The sequence below is a fragment of the Haliotis rufescens genome, unplaced genomic scaffold, assembly GCF_023055435.1.
Source record: "Haliotis rufescens isolate VD_foot unplaced genomic scaffold, xgHalRufe1.0.p SCAF_11, whole genome shotgun sequence".
Lineage (NCBI taxonomy): Eukaryota > Metazoa > Mollusca > Gastropoda > Lepetellida > Haliotidae > Haliotis > Haliotis rufescens.
In genome coordinates, this window is record NW_025963791.1 from 27,012,222 (window position 1) to 27,033,878 (window position 21,657).

Genomic DNA, 21,657 nt, shown 5'->3' on the forward strand with positions numbered 1-21,657 from the left:
TGGTTGTTGTATGGCTGTCAGTATATGTAAACATTACGTCACGCGTAGATCTACCACTTTGTGTAGAAAATCTAGATTTGCGCTTCATCCTTCGAGGTAAAAAATATTGATATAAAAATTATAAGAATTGACTTTCATTTTATGGGAGGCCAAACATTGTATGAACGTCGTTGAAGCTCCGACGTTCATACAGTTTATCCCTCACTCTATGAAGGTTCATACCCCAATGAACTCAAACAAAGTGAAAGTCAATTCTTAGTTATAGTTCCGAGCATGATGAATATCACGTCAAAGAATGACAACAAGTTTCACTATACTGTATTGAATGCGACTGATGTATTCTACATTTCTTTTAAGAAAATGTAATTCGTTTTCACGTTGGAAAGTAGGTATTGGAATCATAATCAATTATTACACCGCAGAGAACATTATTTCCTTAAATTGACACACGATTTATCAAAAGGTTTTTCATGAAATTGATAGACATCTAAACATATTGGATTTGTTTGATAGTTGATTAGATCTAGATCCTGTCTTAACTGTGTTACCTACCTGTACATTGGGAACGAAGTGCACTTTGGGTTCGTGTTTCTTTTATTCAATGTGTTGCCTGTAAAATAATAGTATTAATAGTCCTTATTTTTAGGTAAATCAGAAGAAACGTGGGTTAGGAAGGGCCAACCTATTTCGAGAGCTGATATAGTGTTGAATAGTAGCTGGAATAGTATTATATATCCCTCCACCAGAACGTATGTATTATTTACATTGATTGTAAATTATGCCAGAAATCTATGATTACATTTCGCTCTGGTTATGTTTCTAGTTTTTTACATCACCTATTCTCGTAGGTTTCACAAAAGTGGTTAACCTCTTCAATCTGCATAGGCTTACCTCCCACAATAAGCTGACACCCACTGGAATCCCTGTTTTTTTTGTAATGGATATTTCCAACTGTTTGAAGTGATAAGAAATGAAGAGTTTCTTGTTTTTAATTTCTCTGCCTAAAAGTAACTTCCATGGAAGTTATATGATTATCATGTAAACGCGAATCGAAAGAACTGTTAAAGTCATATTTCCCTGCAGTGAATATTTCAATGGATCAAAGTATGCCGCGGTCTATTGAATGATGCGCTAATAAAATGTATAGATGTCGTAAACAGAATAATTTTCAACGAATACATTTAATACAACAACGGTAGATGCATTGTATTATAAATCATACAAAGTCGAATTCGTTCGTACCTTGTTCAGCTATATTGATAACAATGTTGATTTCATTATGTCGTAAAATCCAAACCGGAAACAAATAAATTTCCGTTAGCACGTTTGACCCTCTGAGAGAATCAGAAAGGTTACGTTTTCTGATTATTTATTATTACCACAGGTTCAAATTATTGAAACATGGCAGAAGTTGAAGGTGTAATTGAAAAGATACAACGTCCAGCAGATTTGTCAATCGATGAGGATGAAGATGATGAGGTTTGTGACGTTGTGTTGACATGGTTATGTAATTTGTCTCGGCTTGTCTGCTAGTCATGCTTGCAATGGCACCGAAATATCCTCATTCAGTCGACATAAAGACATATAGAATACTAAACGAGCTCCCGTGTAATACCAATTTTATGAAACTCGTGAATAGTTGTGGTATCTGACTCGCTTTCGCTCGTCAGATACCACAACTATTCACGAGTTTCATAAAATTGGTTTTACACGAGAGCGAGTTTAGTATTTTATTTATTACTTGTCATTTATAATGTTTTTAGAATTATACTGTTGAGTGTAAATAGGCTGACACCATCCATGGCATAATCCAATTGAGTTTAACAGAATAATATTTTAAACACGTCAAAAGTTGAAACGTATGAATTTAACATCATACAATGATCCACCTTTAGAATTCAGGCGTTCGTCCCACAAAATTATCGTAGTGCTAAGGCTATCACAACTCACATAATTTAACTTAGACTAACGACTGTCGTTGCGCTAGAGTACGATCGCCTTGTGGAACGGGGCCTTGCACCTCAAAGTTTACAATCACGTCACAATACCCGATGACGTAATTTGTTGAATTTTGTTGCAAGATCCATCGGCGAAACAATGCCATGTGACGTCAGCCTAGCAACAAGGTTGCTGGGGTCATCGAGTGTGCATAAGCTCCTCCCAGTGATCTATCATCTCCACACACAATGTCGTTGAATACGCCAAGGGATGTTGAGAGCTTTCAATATTTGTTCGTGAAACGTGTTCTGAGAGTACATAAGCACGCGTTTTGGTATTACACAATGTGTAATAAAGCTGTATGTTTATTAAACGGGGGATCTCTTCACGGGCAAGTAATAAATAACATTTAGCACACATATTTCAAAATTTTCAAAAGATTAATAGTCCACTCACACCCACAATACTCGTATTACTAACTCAAAATCTCACCGTTTGGAATTTGCAGGTATCTCACATAAATGTATCAGCGTTTGATATTGCTGTTTCTCCCCACAACCAAGTCTCATTCAATGCACTCCTCATACAAAATTCTCATAAACAAGTTGTGAATGACCGCTGATCGGGATGTATATTAATGATGAAGTATAAGTATATCTCGTAGCTGTACCCCTAAAAAAATCTAGTTTGTCAGTTCAAGTAAAAGTTTGTTCAGTTGTAGGCAAAATTCTCATCTTGAACATCATGAATTGCTCCATGCCCCAAAAAATCCTTTCGTTGGGAAGCAGTGCCGAATTTTGGTGGTACAAATGTTTTAGAAGACATTTACGGGGTTAATTTCTATTTTCAACATTCCTCCTAAATAATATGTGATATAGTTTTGAGAATTTGTGTAAACTCAAAATAAAAGAATTGGCCTACACCATGCATACACATTATGCACATGAGTCTACAACATAACAAAGAATTATGAGGCAGTTTCTTCGTCTTGAAAAAATGGACATAAGTGATTTTGTAGATAGAACCCTGATCCTGATATTGTTCAGCAATTGAGGTACTGAAAATACCTGTATGGGGTCTAATACTTTAATGGACATACACTGATCTGCAGTTATCCCCTTCCTTCCAAAATGCAGACAGAACGTTTGGGAGACAAACCATTGATGCAGGTTACATATAACCAGTTCACACATTACACAAACTTCAGCTCCATTGTGTTGGTTATCAATGAATACATCCTCTTGAGAATTTTGCTTGAGATTATGCCACATAGTCTCAGTTTAAATAAGTATGACGTTTGGACCCCAAAACATCTGTGGTGGACTTGTGAACGGGATAAAGGGAGAGGCGGGTTGATGATTTTGAAAGGGGGAGAGAGGGGTTGGGTTGAGTGGTATGCACACATAACATGCATAATACCCATGTCACAAAGTTGCTTGGCCGAGTGCAGTAAACATATAAAGTGTCCGATAAAGGAGGGTGGCGCCCCGGCACATGCCGTGGATCCACCAGTGAAGGGGAGAGAATGTTCAGTAACACCAGGGTTTTACCTTGACTTGCAAAAGTGGGGGTTCAGGGGACCAACAATTAATTTAAAGGGCCTTGCAGGCAATATGAGGGTCCTGTAAAGTAATGAAATGGTTTAGTGTACTGTACGTTTTGTTAATTACTTGAGAACCTGGAATGAATCAATGATCATGTGGACAGTGGTCATGATTGATGGATGAAATAACAGACACCCATTGCTGCTCCTTATGCACTGTACTATGAATATTATTGTGCGTCCCGAGGGACGCAGGATGTATTTTTTCTGCATCCATTCTCTATGTTTGTGCATACTGGATGTACATTTGTGTGTCGTGTAAAACCCTGAACACTAACAAAATGAGATCACTGTAAACACAAAAAGAAGGAAACGGAAAAGACACTTCATATTTTTCTACTATCCTATTAGATCCCTAGATCATTGTTAGATTAATGTGTCAATATGTTTAATATGTATAACAGTAATTCAATACTAAGTATTAGATAACTCATGTGCCAGATCATTTGTGTTTGCCAGGACATTGATGAGACCCTGAGTGAAAGGCTATGGGGCCTGACAGAGATGTTCCCTGAGCCTGTGCGGACTGTATGTGGTGCCATCAGCAGCTTCACATTTACAGGAATCAAAGTTGGCTTCAGTCTGGGTCGCAGTGCCCTCTGGATTGCATCTTCATCAGCTGCTATCATGGTACTTCCAATAGTATTTGAATCTGAGCGGGCTCAGCAACATGAACAGCAACTACAGCAACAGCGACAGGTATATCTATGAGTCTTTCAAAATAACCATGCTTGAATTTGATAGGGTTACTAGTCTTGGGCAAACTGGCAGTCCCTCAACTTAATGACCCCAATCACACAGCCAAAGTCTCAGTTTCACATCATGTCACATGGGGACTTATTTCAATGTCAGAGCTAGGCTGCAAATGGGCACCAAACCATGGAAATCTTTTCACATACAGTAAACTATGGTTATAACAAACTCAAAGGGACCACTAATTTTAGTTTGTTATAACCGTAGTTAGTTATAAGCGCGTTTATTTTAAATATATTTTATTGTAGTTTTAGTGAGTTTAGATTGCATTTGTAATAGCATGTTTTTAATTTGAAACTCTGAATGAAAGAGCAAACTTGTCATTTTTCTTTAACATGTTTAAACTTCAAGCTTTTCTCAAACAGTGAAAACTACATGTAAACAGTTTCTCCCATTATTCATGTTGTTGGCTTTTGACCTTAGTTTGGTCTGGTTTAATGTTACAGGTCAGTCTCTCCGGTTAAATTTACGCTGTATGTGGTATATCACACTGTATGTGGTATATCACCCTGTATGTGGTATATCACCCTGTATGTGGTATATCATCCTGTATGGGGTATATCACCCTGTATGTGGTATATCACACTGTATGTGGTATATCACACTGTATATGGTATATCACCCTATATGGAGTATATATGTTGTAATCATGCGCTGAATAGATGTACAATACTCCTGTTCCAGATCTTGCTTGGTCCAAACGCTGCAGTGTCAGGTGGCCAGAACATGATGCCAGGGATGGCAGGGATGATGATGCCAGGACCGAAGTAGTGACTGCCGTACAGTGTGTGTGTGTATGCATTTATGTGGAGGTCATCACAGACGTTGTGGGGAGGAGAAAGGAAGAGCATTGTGATACGGTGTGGTTTAACCAGAAAACTGTTTTGTCTTCATGTACAGTGGCACTTTGTTAATCTGGACTGTAGTTTGGGCAGAAAAAAAAGACTGTCTGCACAAGGCCGAAAAGATAAAACCAATTAGTTGGGGGGTTAGTAGCTCTTACTACTGGTGTGACATGATGTTCCACTCAAGGTAAACATTTTCAACATGAAATAGTTTTTGTATGTGTTCATGCTTATCATGCTTTTGCTAGAGATTTCCAAAGTAGTTTCATATGGTTCTGATAAAGATATTTTTTATCGACTCCAATCTGTGATTGTTTGCGAGTAGCACCATAGTCCAAACTAATAATGTTTTACTGTACTGCCCTCACAATGTTTTAACCCATGAAGTCGGTTACATGCTCATTGATATGTAACATATCAGTTAAAAATTCCACGAGAGCATCATCTCATAAGCATCAAGTCCATTGGCACCATGAGACTTTTAGATACGGCAGTTACTGATGTGTTTTATGGTGGCCAGGAAAAGAGCAGTCATTTTTCCTGAAAACCTCTCCTGAAATTGAGATATTGTTAATGTGATTGTTGACTTTTCATCATTGTTGAGGTATGGATGTGTTTGTATGAGAACATTTAGCCTAATAAATAATATATAACATATGTGTGTCTCTTATTTGTAAATGATGCATTGCAAGCTCCTCACAGTGATACCTCATTCCCAAAGCCCTAAGTACTATCACTGACACTGGTCACAACTCTTCACGGCATTAGGCAGGCTACAGGACTGCCAAGAATTAAGACTCACTTATGTAAATGAGCAATGACTATCGTTGTTATGGCCATGCCAAGTACCATCTTCCCGAGGCAAGGGAGTTAACTGAGTATTAAAGTCCAGTTTCCATCCTTGCTGAACTGGGCAGGAATTATTTTTTGGCTGGACTAAAGAGTCTATGCATAGTCCAATTAAAATCTTGTAATGAAATCGACATCCGGTTTGTAAGCTCCAATTTGTAATTTTCCAAATCTTTTCATCCCAGAAATTCCAGCCTAGTTTGGTAAGGGTGAAAACTTTTACAGTCAGTTACCTCCCTTGCCTCCGGGACGATGGCCAAGTACCTTTCCATGGTTTATTAGTTTTCTTTGTTAATTGACAGTATACATATTTTTTTACAATATCAGGTGACCAATGAGTAAGGGAGGAATGAGTTGCTTTTCCATTAGCAAGATAGTCGAGCAGTCATGAACCAGTAAGTCATTAACTGCATCAACTATTTTCACAAATGTGTTCATCTCACTACATTTGGCTTGAGGAAGTACTTTTCTAAATGTCTGTGATTGCTTCACCCACACGAGGCAACAATAAGAGTGTTGTCACACTGTAATGGAGCTTGCTGATATTAATTAATTCTGAAATAATTCTAGGAACACTACCTCTATTACGTCCCCTCAGTTGACAAAGTAGACACGATTTGTGGATAAGAACTTTTTTAATTACTGTAAGGTGATGTTTCAGTATAGATCCTTATACCGTTGTCAAGCAAGACTGCTATACCGAAACGTCACCTTACAGTAATTAAACTTCTTAGTAATGCCTATCAAACAATTCATCCCATCAGTTGTAGATGATGGAGGATGAAGGTCTCCAAGACTGTGACACAGCATCAGAGGCAGACTTAGAGAAACCAGAAGCATGCAGTTTTTGGTGTGATATTTTTCAGGCATGTAGACAAAAAGATTGTGTAGACTGCCATAGAATACATTCAGCCGGAGCTGACGAAATAGATCATGACATGGCAGTGGAAGTGGATCTTACATGAGGAGAGGGAACAACCTGGGAAACCATGCCCCGTTTGGCCAAGCCTAACCTATGAGAAGGACCAAACAGTCCGAGTCATCCACTGGTCTCAGGACTCGGTCTAGTAGCAGCCATGGGGGAAATCCATACACATACACCCCAATTCAATGACAGGTCGTCCACATGTATAGCTTGCAGGTCTTGTTCTGATCTGGAGGACATGGAGCTTGTTGTTGAGACAAGTCAGAAACAAGTCGAAATGTGGATTGTTCCATGTTGTCGTTATCCACTTGAAGACTTGGGGATGTGGAGACCTCCTTAAACAAACATTATGATTTTGTTCCGCCTGGATGCAGGTAATATGGCCAGTATGTATGTTCATGTATAAAAACATTTGAGCTGAATAAAAATGATTGATCTTTTTCTAAATAGGATATGGTAATACTGACTGATATGTTCCTAATCTTATATTTTTAAGTGACCAAAATAAAAGCAAAGACAAATGGATGTGAATTCCTTGAATGGTGGTGTTGAGGACATGACTTATTTGTTCAAATGTGCGTAAAATACTTGAGCTGCTGATATCACAGCCATTATTATTTGTGGTGAAGTCCAAAGCCATTTTGAACCTGTACCGGTATTTGTAGCTCAGTAAGGACATTTCTCCATATACTGATGTGGAAGATTATCATAGTTTGTACGTGGGAATGACATTCACTGTTTTTATGCATATGCACTTTGATATCTTCTGTGAAACCATTGGATTGATGAACGTTTGAATAAAAATAGGATACAATGGACATGGAAGAGTGTTCATCTGACAAAATGTCATGGCGTTTGTCCACAGAAAGAGTGTAACAATGAAGCTCAAACTTCACATTTGTTCCCAGCAAGGATGACACTACAGATTGTTCAAGGCGGTTTGAATCGGATTTTCAACATGGCTGCCATAGCTGTAAGATAAGGATCTTGTGACAGTTGAGAGTGTCAGTTGGATAGACTTTACTTGACAAAAGGATTTGTTTGTTTGTTGTTTAACACTGCACTCAGCAATATTCCAGCAGTCTGTAAATAATCGAGTCTGGACCAGACAATCCAGTGATTGACATCATGAGCATCGATCTACGCAATTGGGATACCATGACATGCATCAACCAAGTCAACCCGATCCCGTTAGCCGCCTCTTACGACAAGCATAGTTGCCTTTTACAGCCAGCATGGGTTGCTGAAGACCGATCCTTATGAAGTTTAACACTTTTAAGTTTGCTTATGAACTAGTAAGTATTTTGTTATGTATATTAAGTGAGTAGAGTTGTATGCCCTTTAAACAATGTTCCAGGAATATCATTCCTGAGTACACCTGTGGGCTTCACATTATACTCATGTTAAGTTGAATATTTGAACAAAATATTGAAGTTAAATTTAAACCCAGTTGGGATTCTGCGTAGGTCCCAGTATGTCCTGGCATGTTGTAAGATCATGGATTGCATCATCTAGCTCTGACTTGACTGATTGTGTGTCATTATATCCCAGCAGAAGGTGAAATTGATTATGCTGTCAACCGAACATCGTTAACGCATTCATTTAATGGGGTAGCATCTGTACACCTAGAATCTCCAGAAGTGGTCAAACATGACAAATAACAAAACAGAGTTCTCATTTCCAAAATATATGTATTTGGCTGTATTGTATACAAGTTAGTACATAGATATGTATAGCTGTATATATATGCAAAATTGAAAAAAAAAATCAAAAGATTGCATTTTCCTTCCCCCTCACTGTACATGCTGTTTACAACAGGCTTGTGAAAGTCTAACTATGGCAAATATGTATAAGTGGTAAACAATGGTAAAACATGCGGACGAAATTACACAAATATTATACAATGTACAGATATGTGGAACAATAAGCATTGTTAGATGTACAAAAGGCGGTCCCTGAAGTTTAAGCAGGAAAATGTCTGACAACTATCACTCTTCACTGTACTCACAGCAGTAACCAAGGGATATGGCAACATTGGACATACAAGGGAATAACACTCTGGTAACACACAAAATAAACAAATATTAAATATTGACAGGGTATAAAGACATCTATACAAAATAAACATGGGGTAACAGCTGATACAATTACTTAAGTTGGGTCACATACCTTTATTCAGAATTAAAATCTCCACAACTGTATATTGAGATTTATTTTGAAATAAATTACTAAAATATGCCATTATTTTACATAGGTTTAGTTCGTGAATAGGAAAATCTACATTATGTTACAATCATTAAGAGTTTGTTTCCCTGAAAATAATTTAACGGCAAGTTGACTGTTTTCCCTTTTGATATGTAGGATATTGAAAGCTCACTTAGAGTAGTCCACACATATGTCTGTATGCCGGTCACAGTCTGTATTGCAGTTCGATAATGAGCAAATCTTGTATACGTCAGTCACAAAGAAATCTTGTGACTCTTGTTTCACAACCATAGTCTTGCTAAAAAAAAGGACGTAAAGGTCATTAAATGCTGATCGGACACTTCGGATAAATATCCAACAAGCGAAATACAACCCTTCAAGACACAATCAAATACCCGGTAGTACTCAACTTAACATTGTTCAAATACGACAATCCTGTAGTATATTGTCATGCATTTGCAAATAAATGCATTTCACCATCTGATAATATCTTAAATTGTTTCCTTATGTTAATATTAGCTTGTTCAAAATACACAAACATAACAAAAATAAATTAGTTCCCAGTTCTCTGAAAAACTATTGCAAAAATGACAGCCCTTGCGCTTTTCAGAGTTCATGTTACTTTCAGACAGCCCAAACAATCAGTGACCATAGTCTAAAGATGATATTGACCTATAGCTTTTTGTCTTAATACTTCATAGTTTGTTTGGCAAGATCTGACAACAAAATCCTACATTAGACACAATTTTGTTCACGGTGGTAGTGTGTTCAAATTTGGCATTCAACTCATTAAGTACATAAATCATCTCATGAAGAAATTTCAAAACTACCAGTCAACTCATACAAATGGTATGTGTGGTAACTGGTTGGTTCACAGGAGATTACTACAGGTACCCAGTATAGATTATTGGAAAGGTACATCTAAATGGGTGTCAGTAGAATGCTGACCGATGTTCTTGGTAATTGTTAGGATGGAAGAAGGAGTTGATCCCTGCTTCGATGCAGTCATATTTCAAACGACCAATAAGATGTTTGACGTGGAAGAAGTTTATACCTTGTGGTTCCTATCAGCCTTCAGTACAGACAGGATGCAATGTTGTGCACAGTGTCATGAATGATTATTTACTGGAAGATGTGATGTAGTTTCCTTCTCGAGTCTGGACCAATAACTTCGGATCAAACTATCTTCAGTTGTTTATTGCATGAAGACATTTATTTGCATGGTGAAGAAGCCAATAATGTCAAGTTACGGAAGTGTTTTTGGTTCATCATCGGAAGACTAATGTCCTTGTTCACAATTCGGCTGAACATTTTGATTTTTATCATGAGCACCTTCATGGCCACATAAATAAGTCTACTTAAAAATCTTTGGCTCTAGAGAAACATTCTAATTTCAATAAATTACTAATCTAGTCAGCAACATCTTACAAGTACAGTGTGTCAATTGTATTGCAAAATTCAAAAAGGAGCCTTTGCAAAATAGTGTGCAAATTGCATTATTTGCAATTTCTTGTCTTCTCGGTGTAAACTTCTCTAATCTACAGTAAAGGAACAACGGTACAATACTGCTGAAATGTGTCTCAAACTAAATTAACAATCAAAACGCAAAAAACACACTGAAATTGCATACAAAAACTCTGTACTTTTACACTTCAACTATTGCATGATGTGATCTGCAAATGCAAGAATTAGCTTTTGGCAGTTACAGTGATGTATTTGCTTGGAGGTAAAATGATGCATAGCAACTGTATGGATAAAATAATTGAAATATTAGTACCTTGCTCTATCTATGAAACACACAGGAACAGGATTGAACATAGCATCTGGACAGCTAAAAACAAATATCAACCGACTTTGTTCGATGGATACAAAAGTATGCTCCTAAACAGGCTACAATACCAGTTTTACCTTTGTTCAAAATGTCAACGAAAAACACAAATATATCCATAATTGTCAAAAGGAATAAAGACTGTTACAAAATCTGGATTGAATAAATCGGTAGAGCTAGATTATTTTCAATATGTAGAAATTTTGATAAAACCGTTTATATAAATGCAAGTTTAAAAGAAGTCTCGTGGTCATCTGAACAATGGAGAGGTCTTGCTGCAGGGTAGATAGCCAGAGAACTAGTGTTTCCCCACTTTGACGCCACGAGGGGAACGCCCGGCTGCTTCTTTTCCTGTTAATTTACCAGCAGCTTTCGCACCATCCTTTGGTCGCAGGCTTTTGGCATCAAAGACGTATGGAAGGGATGGACTACTCTTAGATCTTCTTAAATCTGAAAACAAATTCAAGAAATATTGTCAGTTAAATACTTAACTCATTTGTCTAGACCTTGTTAATCAAGACCCCATTCATCTGGAGCTTGATAGTTTCAACCTCCACTCTCTCCTACTCAAGTTGAGTGAGTGAGTGAATATGGTTTTACGCCGCTTTTAGCAATATTCCAGCAATATCACGGCAGGGGACACCAAAAATGGGCTTCACACATTGTGCCCATGTCGGGAATTGAACCTGGGTCTTCGGCGTGACGAACTAACAATTTAACCACTAGGCTACCCGACCGCCGCCCTACTCAAGTTGAAAAGCAGTACTGAATGAAGAGTCTGTAAAATCTTCTGTTTCACCTGACACCTTGTTTGTGTCACAACAAGCATTGACCACTGGAATCTGACGTTCGTCTGGATTCAAGTTATTATTGTCATTATTGTTTCAGAAATAACAATACCACTTAATGTTATAACTACAAAATTACTCATCAAATAATCATAAAATATATCTTTGTTTCATCAACTGAAAGATGAGTAGATGTGACTTGAAGCGACATAACACAGTTTACCATCAATATATTTTGGATGACATGATTGTTCTGATTGTATAATTAGTATGCAATGAAATGGGGTGTTACTGTTCAAACCTTTCCCATGTTAGTGGCAACATGCAAAGAAGTGGTAATGTAGGGTTTTATGCCACTAAAATGCAATAAAATTACCAAGAAAGCGATCTAATCCAGAAACTTGGCTGAACTCAATGTGGATCAGCGTGATAAAATGCTTCGTCCAATATTTGAAGATACGTTGAGAAATGAAAAACATGCTGACACCACGTGACTGCATAACACAGAATTTGATAAGTTCTGCTCTCATAGTAGAACAGCGACATAGAAAATATACAAAATCGGAACCCATAGTATTTTGAAATAACCATAAAACAGAAGAGGGCATTAAGCACTACAGAAGTAGTTGTGTTTTATTTGTGGTTTTACACAGCTGTCGGCAATGACCCAGCAATATCATGGTGGCCTGTAAAACAGAGTCTGGCACAGGCAAACCAGTGATTGAAAGAATGAGCATCTATCCACCTTATCTGGGCACTATTGACACACAATCAGCCAAGTCACTGAACCTGATCACCTGATGCCATCAGTGGTCTCTAACTATAATCATGGGTCTAATCTTCCCCAAGCACTACTACTTTATGTACAGAGCATCCTAAACCTGTTTCAACACTAAATTCGCGAGTGTTCACCTTGGGGTCCAATCCTGCGCCTCCTGTGTGAGTCTCTACTGGAGTGTTCCGTGTCCTTCTTGCTGGTCTGTGTAGGCTGGGGGCTAGGGCTGCGTGCTCGCTGGTGGAAGGAGGGGGCTGGAACAGGAGGGGGTGTGAAGGTGGGGGAACACACACAAACATGATCAAATTACCAGAGGTCCATACTGGTGCCATCTTATTTAGCCGATCCTCCACTCTTGTGTAGGGTCAGTGCATCTATGAGTGGAGTCTTGGGTCTATAGAGGATGCCACTGACTGGCAAGGGCGGCTCTATTTACAGACATAAAACTCTGGACTAGGATGATATCATAAGTTCATATCTTCATCAGGCCAAGCCAATTTACTTTCATTAACAGATTTACTAGGTCATTATGTCACGATGCAAATTAATTTTCCAAATAGAAAATCTTGAAATGAAATTTATAACTAAAATACAAACAAATTAATTATTCCCTGAAAAAATGATACCGATATCTTGTATGATAATAAAATGTTGAGAATGGTTATTTCCATGAACGGCAGTAATGAAAGGAGATTAGTCCTCACTTCTCCTGATTGGTCGCTTGGAGCTGGATTCCTGGGACTCCTCGTGTTTCTCCTTTTGCACCTGAGCCTTGAGTTCGTGGTTCTCCTTGAGCACCTGCAGGTACTGGGTCATAGCCTGGCGGTGCTCCTGAAGACAGGCAGATATATAGTCTTAGATCCCACATACACTGCATTATGTCCTTATTCAACTCTTAGATAATATATAACACTGCATCAAGTCCTTATTCAACTCTTAGACATGTAATGTCCTAATATTATTTGTCCAGCGTTATTACCAATATGGCTTTGTAAAGAGGGAATACATAGCATTGCACCCTGTAATGGCAAAAACTGGATTGTCCAATAAAATGCCCGGACTTCATATGTATTGTACCAGACAGTTACCAAATCCTGTCACAGTTTCCATAATTTCAACTCTTTCAATGCAGTTCTCCAGCTTACCTCAGTGCTTCTCTGCAGGCTGTTTTCAAAGTTTTTCACTTGAGATCGGAGTTTCTGAAGCTCAGCATCCTTGACCCGGATCAGTATCTGGAGCAGAAACCAGGGTTAATATTAAACTGGCATACTACAATGAATTTAAGCCTAACAATATGAAAATAGTTTATTTGTCATTTTAATGACATTAAACTCATGAGAGACCAAAGGGCAGGACACATACATTGAAAACTTATGCCCAAGATGTATATAAATATATTTTCATAATTCTCTCTCTCTCTCTCGTTTAGAGACTGTAAAGAGACCCCATCGTGTGTCTCACCTGAGCATCAAAGAGGTCCTCCTCCATGGTTCCACCACCGCTGGACATGTTGGGCTTGTTGCGGATGAAATCCTTCAGGCCATCTATCTCCTTGTTCAGCATCATGTTCAGGTGGTCATTACTGGAACAGACAGGTCATGTTGACAATGAACATTTATATCCTTAGAATGTTTTGTTTTATATCTATTCATAAGAAACATTACCTTCCTTTCTAACCTCCAAACATGTATTTGTGCCTGGGCATTTTGAGTGTGGCTCCACACAAAGAATGCCTTCATTAATTGTACCCAAGTGGGTGATAAGTCCTTTTGGGTGAAGAGACTTTAAGAGAAGAGAATACTTTAAGCGCTTTCTCAACCAACCTCCTACTTCAAACAGATCTTTATCAACAGTACACAGACATACTTGTCCTTTTCCATATGACAATCCAAACTGTTTCTATTAGATAGACAGACAGACAGACAGACAGACAGACAGACAGACAGACAGACAGATAGATAGATAGGTAGATATTTTATTTGGTATTTAAGGCCATATGGCCCAATCTATAGTTGGCATTTTCAGTTTTCAGACATGTGATATACCTGATATACTACAACTATCTGACACAGAATATATGTTTCAACAATATGGCTAATGAAGGGATAACAGCAGAGCTGTTGGATTTTATAAGACTGATCATTAACATCTTGTTTTTATGCCTATTGTTAAACTTTGGAATATACTTTTCTCTAAGATGTTCATACTTATCACATACTAATAAACCATGAAATTCATCCTCAAGTGATTGTTTCTGTCCCTTCATGCTGCACCTACCTGAGGATGAGCTGCTTGTAGTGGTTCTCATACTCTTGCTTGGTCTGCTGCAGCTTCACCTCCAGCAGCTTGTAGTCCTCACACTTGCTCTGGTAGTGCATCTGTATCTGCCCCAGCTCGTCACCCATCTTCTCCATCTCGTGTCTACAGGAAGGAACAGGGAGGAGAGAGTGAGTGGTGTTCAAACAAGTCTAACATCCATATAAAACTGTTTTGGACAAAGAGTGAGTGAGTGAGTATGGTTTTACGCCGCTTTTAGCAATATTCCAGCAATATCACGGTGGGGGACACCAGGAATGGGCTTCACACATTGTACCCATGTCGGGAATCGAACCCGGGTCTTCGGCGTGACTTTGGACAAAGAAACATTGAGAACCAGTAGTATTACTTACTAACATATAGTGAGTGAGTGAGTATGGATTTAGGCTGCTTTTAGCAATATTCCAGCTATATAACAGCGGGGGACACCAGAAATGAGCTTCACATAATACTAACATATAGAATTTGGTTATACCAATCCAATAGTATTCCTATCATATCTGATGTGGATTGGGTTTTGGAGTCAACCATTTGTTTAAGATGTATGATTAACAAGACGACAACTTCTGTGTACATGATGGTGAACTCACTGATGCCTGTTCTTGAACTCACTGACATAGTCGTCAGTGTACATGGTCATGAGAGCTTCCCTGTATTTCTCCTTCTCCTCACCGAGCTCCTCCTCATAAGCTTTCCTCATGGCATCCAAGGCTGAAAAAAATCACCGTCCATCATAACAGACATGAATCCCAAACACTATATCACCATGCATAACAGACAGATTGGGTCATGACTCGTCCTAGAATGTCACAGCAGTTTGTTACAACAGAAATCTCTCGAATACAGCATTGTTCCAAGACCTTCCTGGTATTTCTTACCTAATTCAATTTTCTCCACCTTCCCACAAATGATGAATGTGTAGGAGAGTTGGCCTTAACACAATTGTGACCAATTATATCACAGCATATGCTTAACGTCATAGGAAACCAGAAGTAAAGCAGATCATTAGCATGGGTTCTGACAAACACGGTCAACGTTGGATCATAGTTTTCTGGCTGACATACCTAAAGGACACCACTCTGCACAAATGATTGTGGTGCAGTGTGCCACCCAAATGATGATCAACCAATCCCTGAATTACTAGTTTTACTGCAGCAACCCAACAAATCACTCACCAGCCTTAGTGTTCCTCATCTCCTCCGCCAGTGCCTCCTCCTTCTCACGCTTCAGCTGCTCGAATTCATTGTCATGCTGGCACAGGTCCATTACCTTCTCAGCTCTCTGTGGAGCACACAGCACAGTTATGTCATGTCCGATAGTCAATGACAAAGATAATACTCAGAATCAGTTAGGCGTTTAACGCTGCACTCAACAATAGGGCGCAGTGACGTGTAATGCAACATAAAGCTGGATTCAACATTAACATACTGATGACACTTAATAGCACTACATTAAAACAATTATTAACCAGATGAGCAAAATAAGACTTGACCATTATGTAATGTATATCCAATCTCAGTTTCCATGATCAGATCAAACATTTATTTTGAGAGATCATCAAAAAAAACAACTTTACGTTTCAAGATAAATTCAGGAAATCAAGACCTGCCTGATGAGATCCTCAAGAACTTACCCCTGAGTCTACTGTAGGAGACAGACTTGCAGCAGGATGATCTCCTTCGCCAGAGTCAGAAACAGATGATTTTGGAATCGCAGGGATCGTCTCCAAATCCTTAGTGACAAAACAAAACAAACTTCAATTACAGCCATTACACCAGTATCATAATAAGATGGCAAGTGCTCACATGAAATGTCTTCAGTCAGTCTACCAAGTAAGAATCTGTGTCATGACTTACCAGTGACATTGCTGTTGAATGGAGTTGAATCAGCTGCTGTTCCACTTTGCGAACAAGGTCAGGCTGACTGGCCTTTGAAGATTCTTTTTTCACATCTTCAAGGAAGGTCTACAACAATACCATTTCATGATAATCTTATACCATCCAAATATCTTCTGAAAACTTTTCCTATATGAATAAACTGAATAAATACACACATTAACCTATTAAGACAACTCCTGTGAAAGCCCTTTGAGAGAAACAGTCACAAAAAGGAATTCATCACTCATCTTATCTACTCATGTTGTAAGCGATCGTATGAAAGACGTAACTGCAGCTACAACTCACCTTGAGGTTCTCTGTCTGTGTAGCCAGTTGTTCCTTGAGTTTCTGGACCTGAGCAATCATCTGTGTTTCCTCATTTGCCCTGATGGCGCTGACAGCGGTCATCACATCCTGCTTCATTCTTTCCACCTCCTCATCATGGTTGGCACGCATGGACTCCATGTAGTCATGGAGCTGGCCACATTCACCTTCGAAACCAACACGCTCGGTCTCTCGGTCCTCCCACATCCTCTCCACCTTGGTCAGCTCCTGTTTGAACATTTCCATGTGGACATCATGTCTTTCCTGAGCTGCCACCATCTCATGCTGGAAGGTCTCCTCAAGCTGCCGCAACTGGTCCTCAACTTGAGACCAGTTCCGAGACTTTGAATCTTTCACAACATCTTTAAGCATGGTCACCTGCTTGTCAATCACTTGCAGGACCTCCATCTCATCCTCATACTTGTTCTCCAGAACATCCTCAAGAGGCTGGATGACTCCATGGAAGTCGATCTCTGAGTCTCTACTTTCCTCATGCATCAACTCTGGTTTCCTCAATGGGTAGTCATGCCTTAGTTGTTCAACTTCACTATCATGCTGTAGTTTTGCTTTATGCAGTGTGTAGGTTAATTGAGCCTGGAAAACTGACTCTCTCACTATAGAGTCAGCATATTTGGATAATCGTGGAGGATATTTACTCACATCAGGTATCCTTCCAACTATATTCCCTGGTGTTTCTGGGCCATTATTTCCAACTTGTGCTGCCAAAGTTCTTTTGGAGGAAGCCTCCTTTACCAAAATGTCACTCAAATGTTTTACAAAAATGTTTATGCTTTTATCAGCTTCAACCTCAGAATCCACACTTTCATCATCACTAGAATCAACATCTAAAGACAAGTCTTCTTTTGCATACAGTTCACTCACAAACACAGCTGTTGCCTTCACGATTGCATTTTGTACCATGATTTGTCCAAAGTTTTCTATTGTAGTATCAACTGACTGCAGAGGGAGCTCAACATCATCACTCCTGGGTTCCTCCTGACTTGCATAATTGGTATGTTCTACCCTGATTGCAGCCAACACCTTTTCCCTATCTGCCCTTAAGGTGTCTACTATTATATCATGCTTGTGAGCCGTTTCAGTGTCCTCGGCATAGCGAACATTTTCCTTGTGGCTCTGAATGTCTTTCTCCATCACTGTAGAGATCTCAGAGCAGACATCTTCAAGGACACTCTCAGCACCTTGGAAAACAGTCACCTCTTCTCCTTCCTTGGCAATAATCACAGCTAATGATTTCACCATCTGCATTTGGTATTCTTCCACCAAATTCACTAAAACTCTCTCCCTTGCTTTCATCTGCCTATACAAGAAGTCTCTACGCTTTTTGCACATGTCAACACCTTGACTATCGAAAGACACAAGAGTTTCTTTGATTGTATTCAGCGCATAAGTGAGTTCTCCTTGAATCAATGACTTGGTGATCACATGAGTTGAGACAGGATCAAGGGTATTGAGAGACCTTTCCAAGCAGTTATTGATATGGGCATCCAATTGAGATCTTACCAGAGCCTCTTTGGCAAGGACTCTGGGACGACTAAGTCCCAAACTGGAGTCATCCTCCATAGACTCATTTTGTTCAGGAGCTGGTGACACTAACTGATCCTCCAGAACTATCTTTTCTGCCAGGAGAGAAGCATAGGATCTCATCACATCTTCTTTCCTCTCCATATGCATTGACTGTGTTTCTTTCTCTATCATCTGCTGGGTCAACAGCATATGACAGTTGTGAGCATCAATTTCTTTTAACACAGGGTCCCTGTTCTCATCACCATATTCATCTGAAAGAAGAACTGACATTTCCTGCAAGATCACAGCTTCCATGGCAAGACGATCAGAGTACAGGAGGAGTTTGTCCTCATGACTAAGTTCCTCAGTTATGGTTGTGGTTTTATCTGAAGACACCAGCTGTCTCTGCAACATTCCAAGAATGTTCCAGTCTGCCTGAGTCATGTTGGAATGTTGTTCGAGGTAGCCCATGAGATTAGCCACCCTCTCTCTCACATCATCCACAGCAATTTTCTCCTGCTCCTCATCATCAGAATCAGAGTCATCTTCCAAGCAATCTAGCTGCTCATTGATCTCCTGAAGCTTCTCCTTGATTTCCCTGAAACACTCATCCACAGCTGCACCATCTTGTGGGCCAGCTAACCCATGTGGGTTCCCTGACGTTTGCTTTGATCCTTGTTCTATTTTACTAGCTAAACTGTCAATCTTTTTGCCATACTTCTCAATGCGTGATTGTAAAGACTCTGCACCTGCATTGTCGCTAGTGTCCATTTTGTCTGTATTTGTATTGATACTTTTGGCTATTGAGGATAAATGAGAATTTGACTTTTCTAATTGAGCTTTCATTTCTTTTAGTTTCTGCACAATGTTTTGACTATCACCAGGAGAGAGTGACAGCCTTGAGCTACTCTGAGTCTTTACAGTACCTGAGCTAGCTTTTGTTTCATTATCAGCTAGAGATTTTTCAACAAGTAAAAGTTTTTGTTCAAGATTGTTCAGCTGTTGCTCAATGTTGGCAGAAAGATCTGAAGGAATGGTTTCATGGCTGGAAGATTGGGACAATCTGCCACCTCCCCTAACATCAACCTGTGAGGAAAGCATATCAGCCTTCTTAATCACCTGCTCTAACTGAGATTTGTAGTTTTCTTCCATTTTCTTTACTTTTTCCCTCAGCTTCCTATCCTCTGACTCGAGTTTATCACAACTCCTGTACACATCATTCACCTCCTTCCTCAACTTTTTCAACTCTGCCACAGCACAATCAAATTTGTCCTTGAGGCTACCATATTCATCCATTATCACATGGCTCTCTGAAGAAGAGTCTACCTTAACATCATGTTTGTAATCAGAACCTACAGACTCTGTAAGCGAAGGGTCAACAGAGTCCTTTAGAATTTCCTGCACAGAATGACACTTTCTGCCAATGTCTTCAATCATATCAGCCAAACTCGTAAATTTCAACCGACTTTCACCCTGAAGAGAGTCCAGATATGCATCAAAATTTTGCCTGAGCTCAAGAAGCATTGTATTGATTTCCTTGAGCTCTGAGTCCATGATAAGTACACTGTGGAGAAGCTCCTGGCAATCTCCCCCTGAGGAAGACCTGCTCAAATGAGCCTGGTCGATGTCCTCGAACCTCTCTATCAGCCTCAACTGAAGTCCCTGAATCTGTTTGTTCAAATCTTGTATTGTCTTTTGTAGCTCCTCCTTCTCTCTTTGGTGCAGAGAATAAGACTTCTTCTCGGAGCTGAGCTTCTCTGAGAGCAGTTGGTTCTCTTTCCTGAGTTCATCCATATGTTTCCTGAGAGACACATTATCTGGCTCATAGTGTGTTATCTTGTCATGAAGTCCACCCAGGTATTTCTCCATCTCTCCAAGTTTGTCCTGAAGCCTTGTCTTCTCATCCTGTAGAGACTCTACACTATTTACCAACTCTGTGTTTTCAGCCATCATTGCCTGGAAGTTCTCATTCATATCCTCCATCTTTTTCTCATTTTCAATCAATTTTTCCTCGAGCTGCGAAATGATCTCATTTTTCTCTCTCATGAGATCAGAAATATTGCTGGTGATAGAATCCTTCATCGTGGTCTGCCTCTCATGAGCTTGACACAGTTGAGCTTTCATCTGCTCAAGGTGATTCTCAAGATCATCCCTCTCATGACCATAATCTTGCTCCATCTCTTCGATTTGCTTCTTAAATTTTTCTGCCACCTTCTTACATTCCAATTCTTTATCTTTCAGCAGCTTCTGCATAGCCAACAATTCTTTTTCCTTAGTATCCAGTTTTTCCTTCAATTGTTTGTATTCAGATTCCACTACTTTCATTCTCAAGATCTCCCTCTCATTTTCTCTACTCTTATGCTGCTGGCTCTTTACATCAGATTCAAGATGCTGACATTCACGCTCCTTTGACAACAGGCTCTCACGACTTCTTTCAAGTTTCAAGGATTTATCTTTCAGCTCAGTTTCCAGGGTTCTGATTCGTCGGTTCCACTCACTAGTCAGCTTGATGAACCTGTCCTTCTCCTGCTTAAGGTTCTTCAAGGCTTCTGACAGAGCCTTCTCCGTCCCTGTCAGTTTGGAAACCGACATGTCCAGTTTGGACTTCAAGTTGTCAATCTCGGACTTCTGTTTCTGGACAGTGTCCTTGGCATCCTTCATCTGTTTCTTCATACCTTGGACCTGTGAGCAGAATGAGGCAATAAGAAACTGTAAGTAAATGTTTAACTCCAAGCTGAGAAAATGATTCCATGAATGCTGAAAACCCGGTTTCGTCAGACTGCCTCTTGTCACAATGACAAAATGTTACATTTTATCTTTAAATACAAAGTTTTATTGATGCAGACTTCCCCTAGCTTCGCAGATTATTATTAGCAGCCTGGCTTAACTTTAGAATAAAGAGACATATTTTTTTATGCCATTCATTAATTACTTCTATCTACATATTTTAAAGTAGAATATCATGAGATAAATTTTGCAAGTCACACAAAACTATTACCTCCTGAATAGAAGCATTTATTACAACAATTACATTATTTAATCATTATTGTATTTATATGGATTTTTAAAAATGGGAATATTATTTCCTATTTAACTGTTTTTCAATG

At 39.1% G+C, this 21,657-nt stretch overlaps 2 protein-coding genes across 6 annotated transcripts in view; one reads left to right on the plus strand and one right to left on the minus strand.

Annotated features, from left to right (window-relative positions):
• Positions 1 to 1,309: 1,309 nt before the first annotated feature.
• Positions 1,310 to 5,794, plus strand: LOC124149317 (mitochondrial import receptor subunit TOM22 homolog). The gene is made up of 3 exons (XM_046520818.2): positions 1,310 to 1,479; positions 4,001 to 4,240; positions 4,979 to 5,794. Exons 1-3 carry the CDS (start codon positions 1,402 to 1,404, stop codon positions 5,063 to 5,065), a joined length of 405 nt encoding a protein of 134 aa, XP_046376774.2. The 5' UTR covers positions 1,310 to 1,401; the 3' UTR covers positions 5,066 to 5,794.
• Positions 5,795 to 8,584: 2,790 nt separating this feature from the next.
• Positions 8,585 to 21,657, minus strand: part of LOC124149319 — a 115,450-nt gene continuing 102,377 nt past the window's right edge. For 4 of the 5 annotated variants that reach the window (XM_048392481.1, XM_048392480.1, XM_048392484.1 and 1 more), the window contains 11 exons: positions 17,009 to 21,232; positions 16,682 to 16,789; positions 16,459 to 16,557; positions 16,001 to 16,106; positions 15,416 to 15,536; positions 14,787 to 14,930; positions 13,971 to 14,091; positions 13,655 to 13,741; positions 13,214 to 13,340; positions 12,647 to 12,763; positions 8,585 to 11,396 (listed from right to left, as the gene is read on the minus strand). In XM_048392481.1, coding sequence (XP_048248438.1) covers positions 11,245 to 11,396; positions 12,647 to 12,763; positions 13,214 to 13,340; positions 13,655 to 13,741; positions 13,971 to 14,091; positions 14,787 to 14,930; positions 15,416 to 15,536; positions 16,001 to 16,106; positions 16,459 to 16,557; positions 16,682 to 16,789; positions 17,009 to 21,232 — 5,406 coding nt within the window. In that variant the 3' untranslated portion in view covers positions 8,585 to 11,244. Of the gene's footprint in view, positions 11,397 to 12,646; positions 12,764 to 12,785; positions 12,938 to 13,213; positions 13,341 to 13,654; positions 13,742 to 13,970; positions 14,092 to 14,786; positions 14,931 to 15,415; positions 15,537 to 16,000; positions 16,107 to 16,458; positions 16,558 to 16,681; positions 16,790 to 17,008; positions 21,233 to 21,657 lie in introns of those variants that run through there. The other variant, XM_048392482.1, reaches the window with a different exon arrangement.

Coding starts and splice junctions, on each gene's coding strand:
- LOC124149317 (XM_046520818.2), top strand. CDS start 1,402: ATGGCAGAAGTTGAAGGTGTAATTGAAAAGATACAACGTCCAGCAGAT. Junction 1,480..4,000: donor ATGAGGATGAAGATGATGAG/GTTTGTGACGTT, acceptor TGTGTTTGCCAG/GACATTGATGAGACCCTGAG. Junction 4,241..4,978: donor AACTACAGCAACAGCGACAG/GTATATCTATGA, acceptor CTCCTGTTCCAG/ATCTTGCTTGGTCCAAACGC.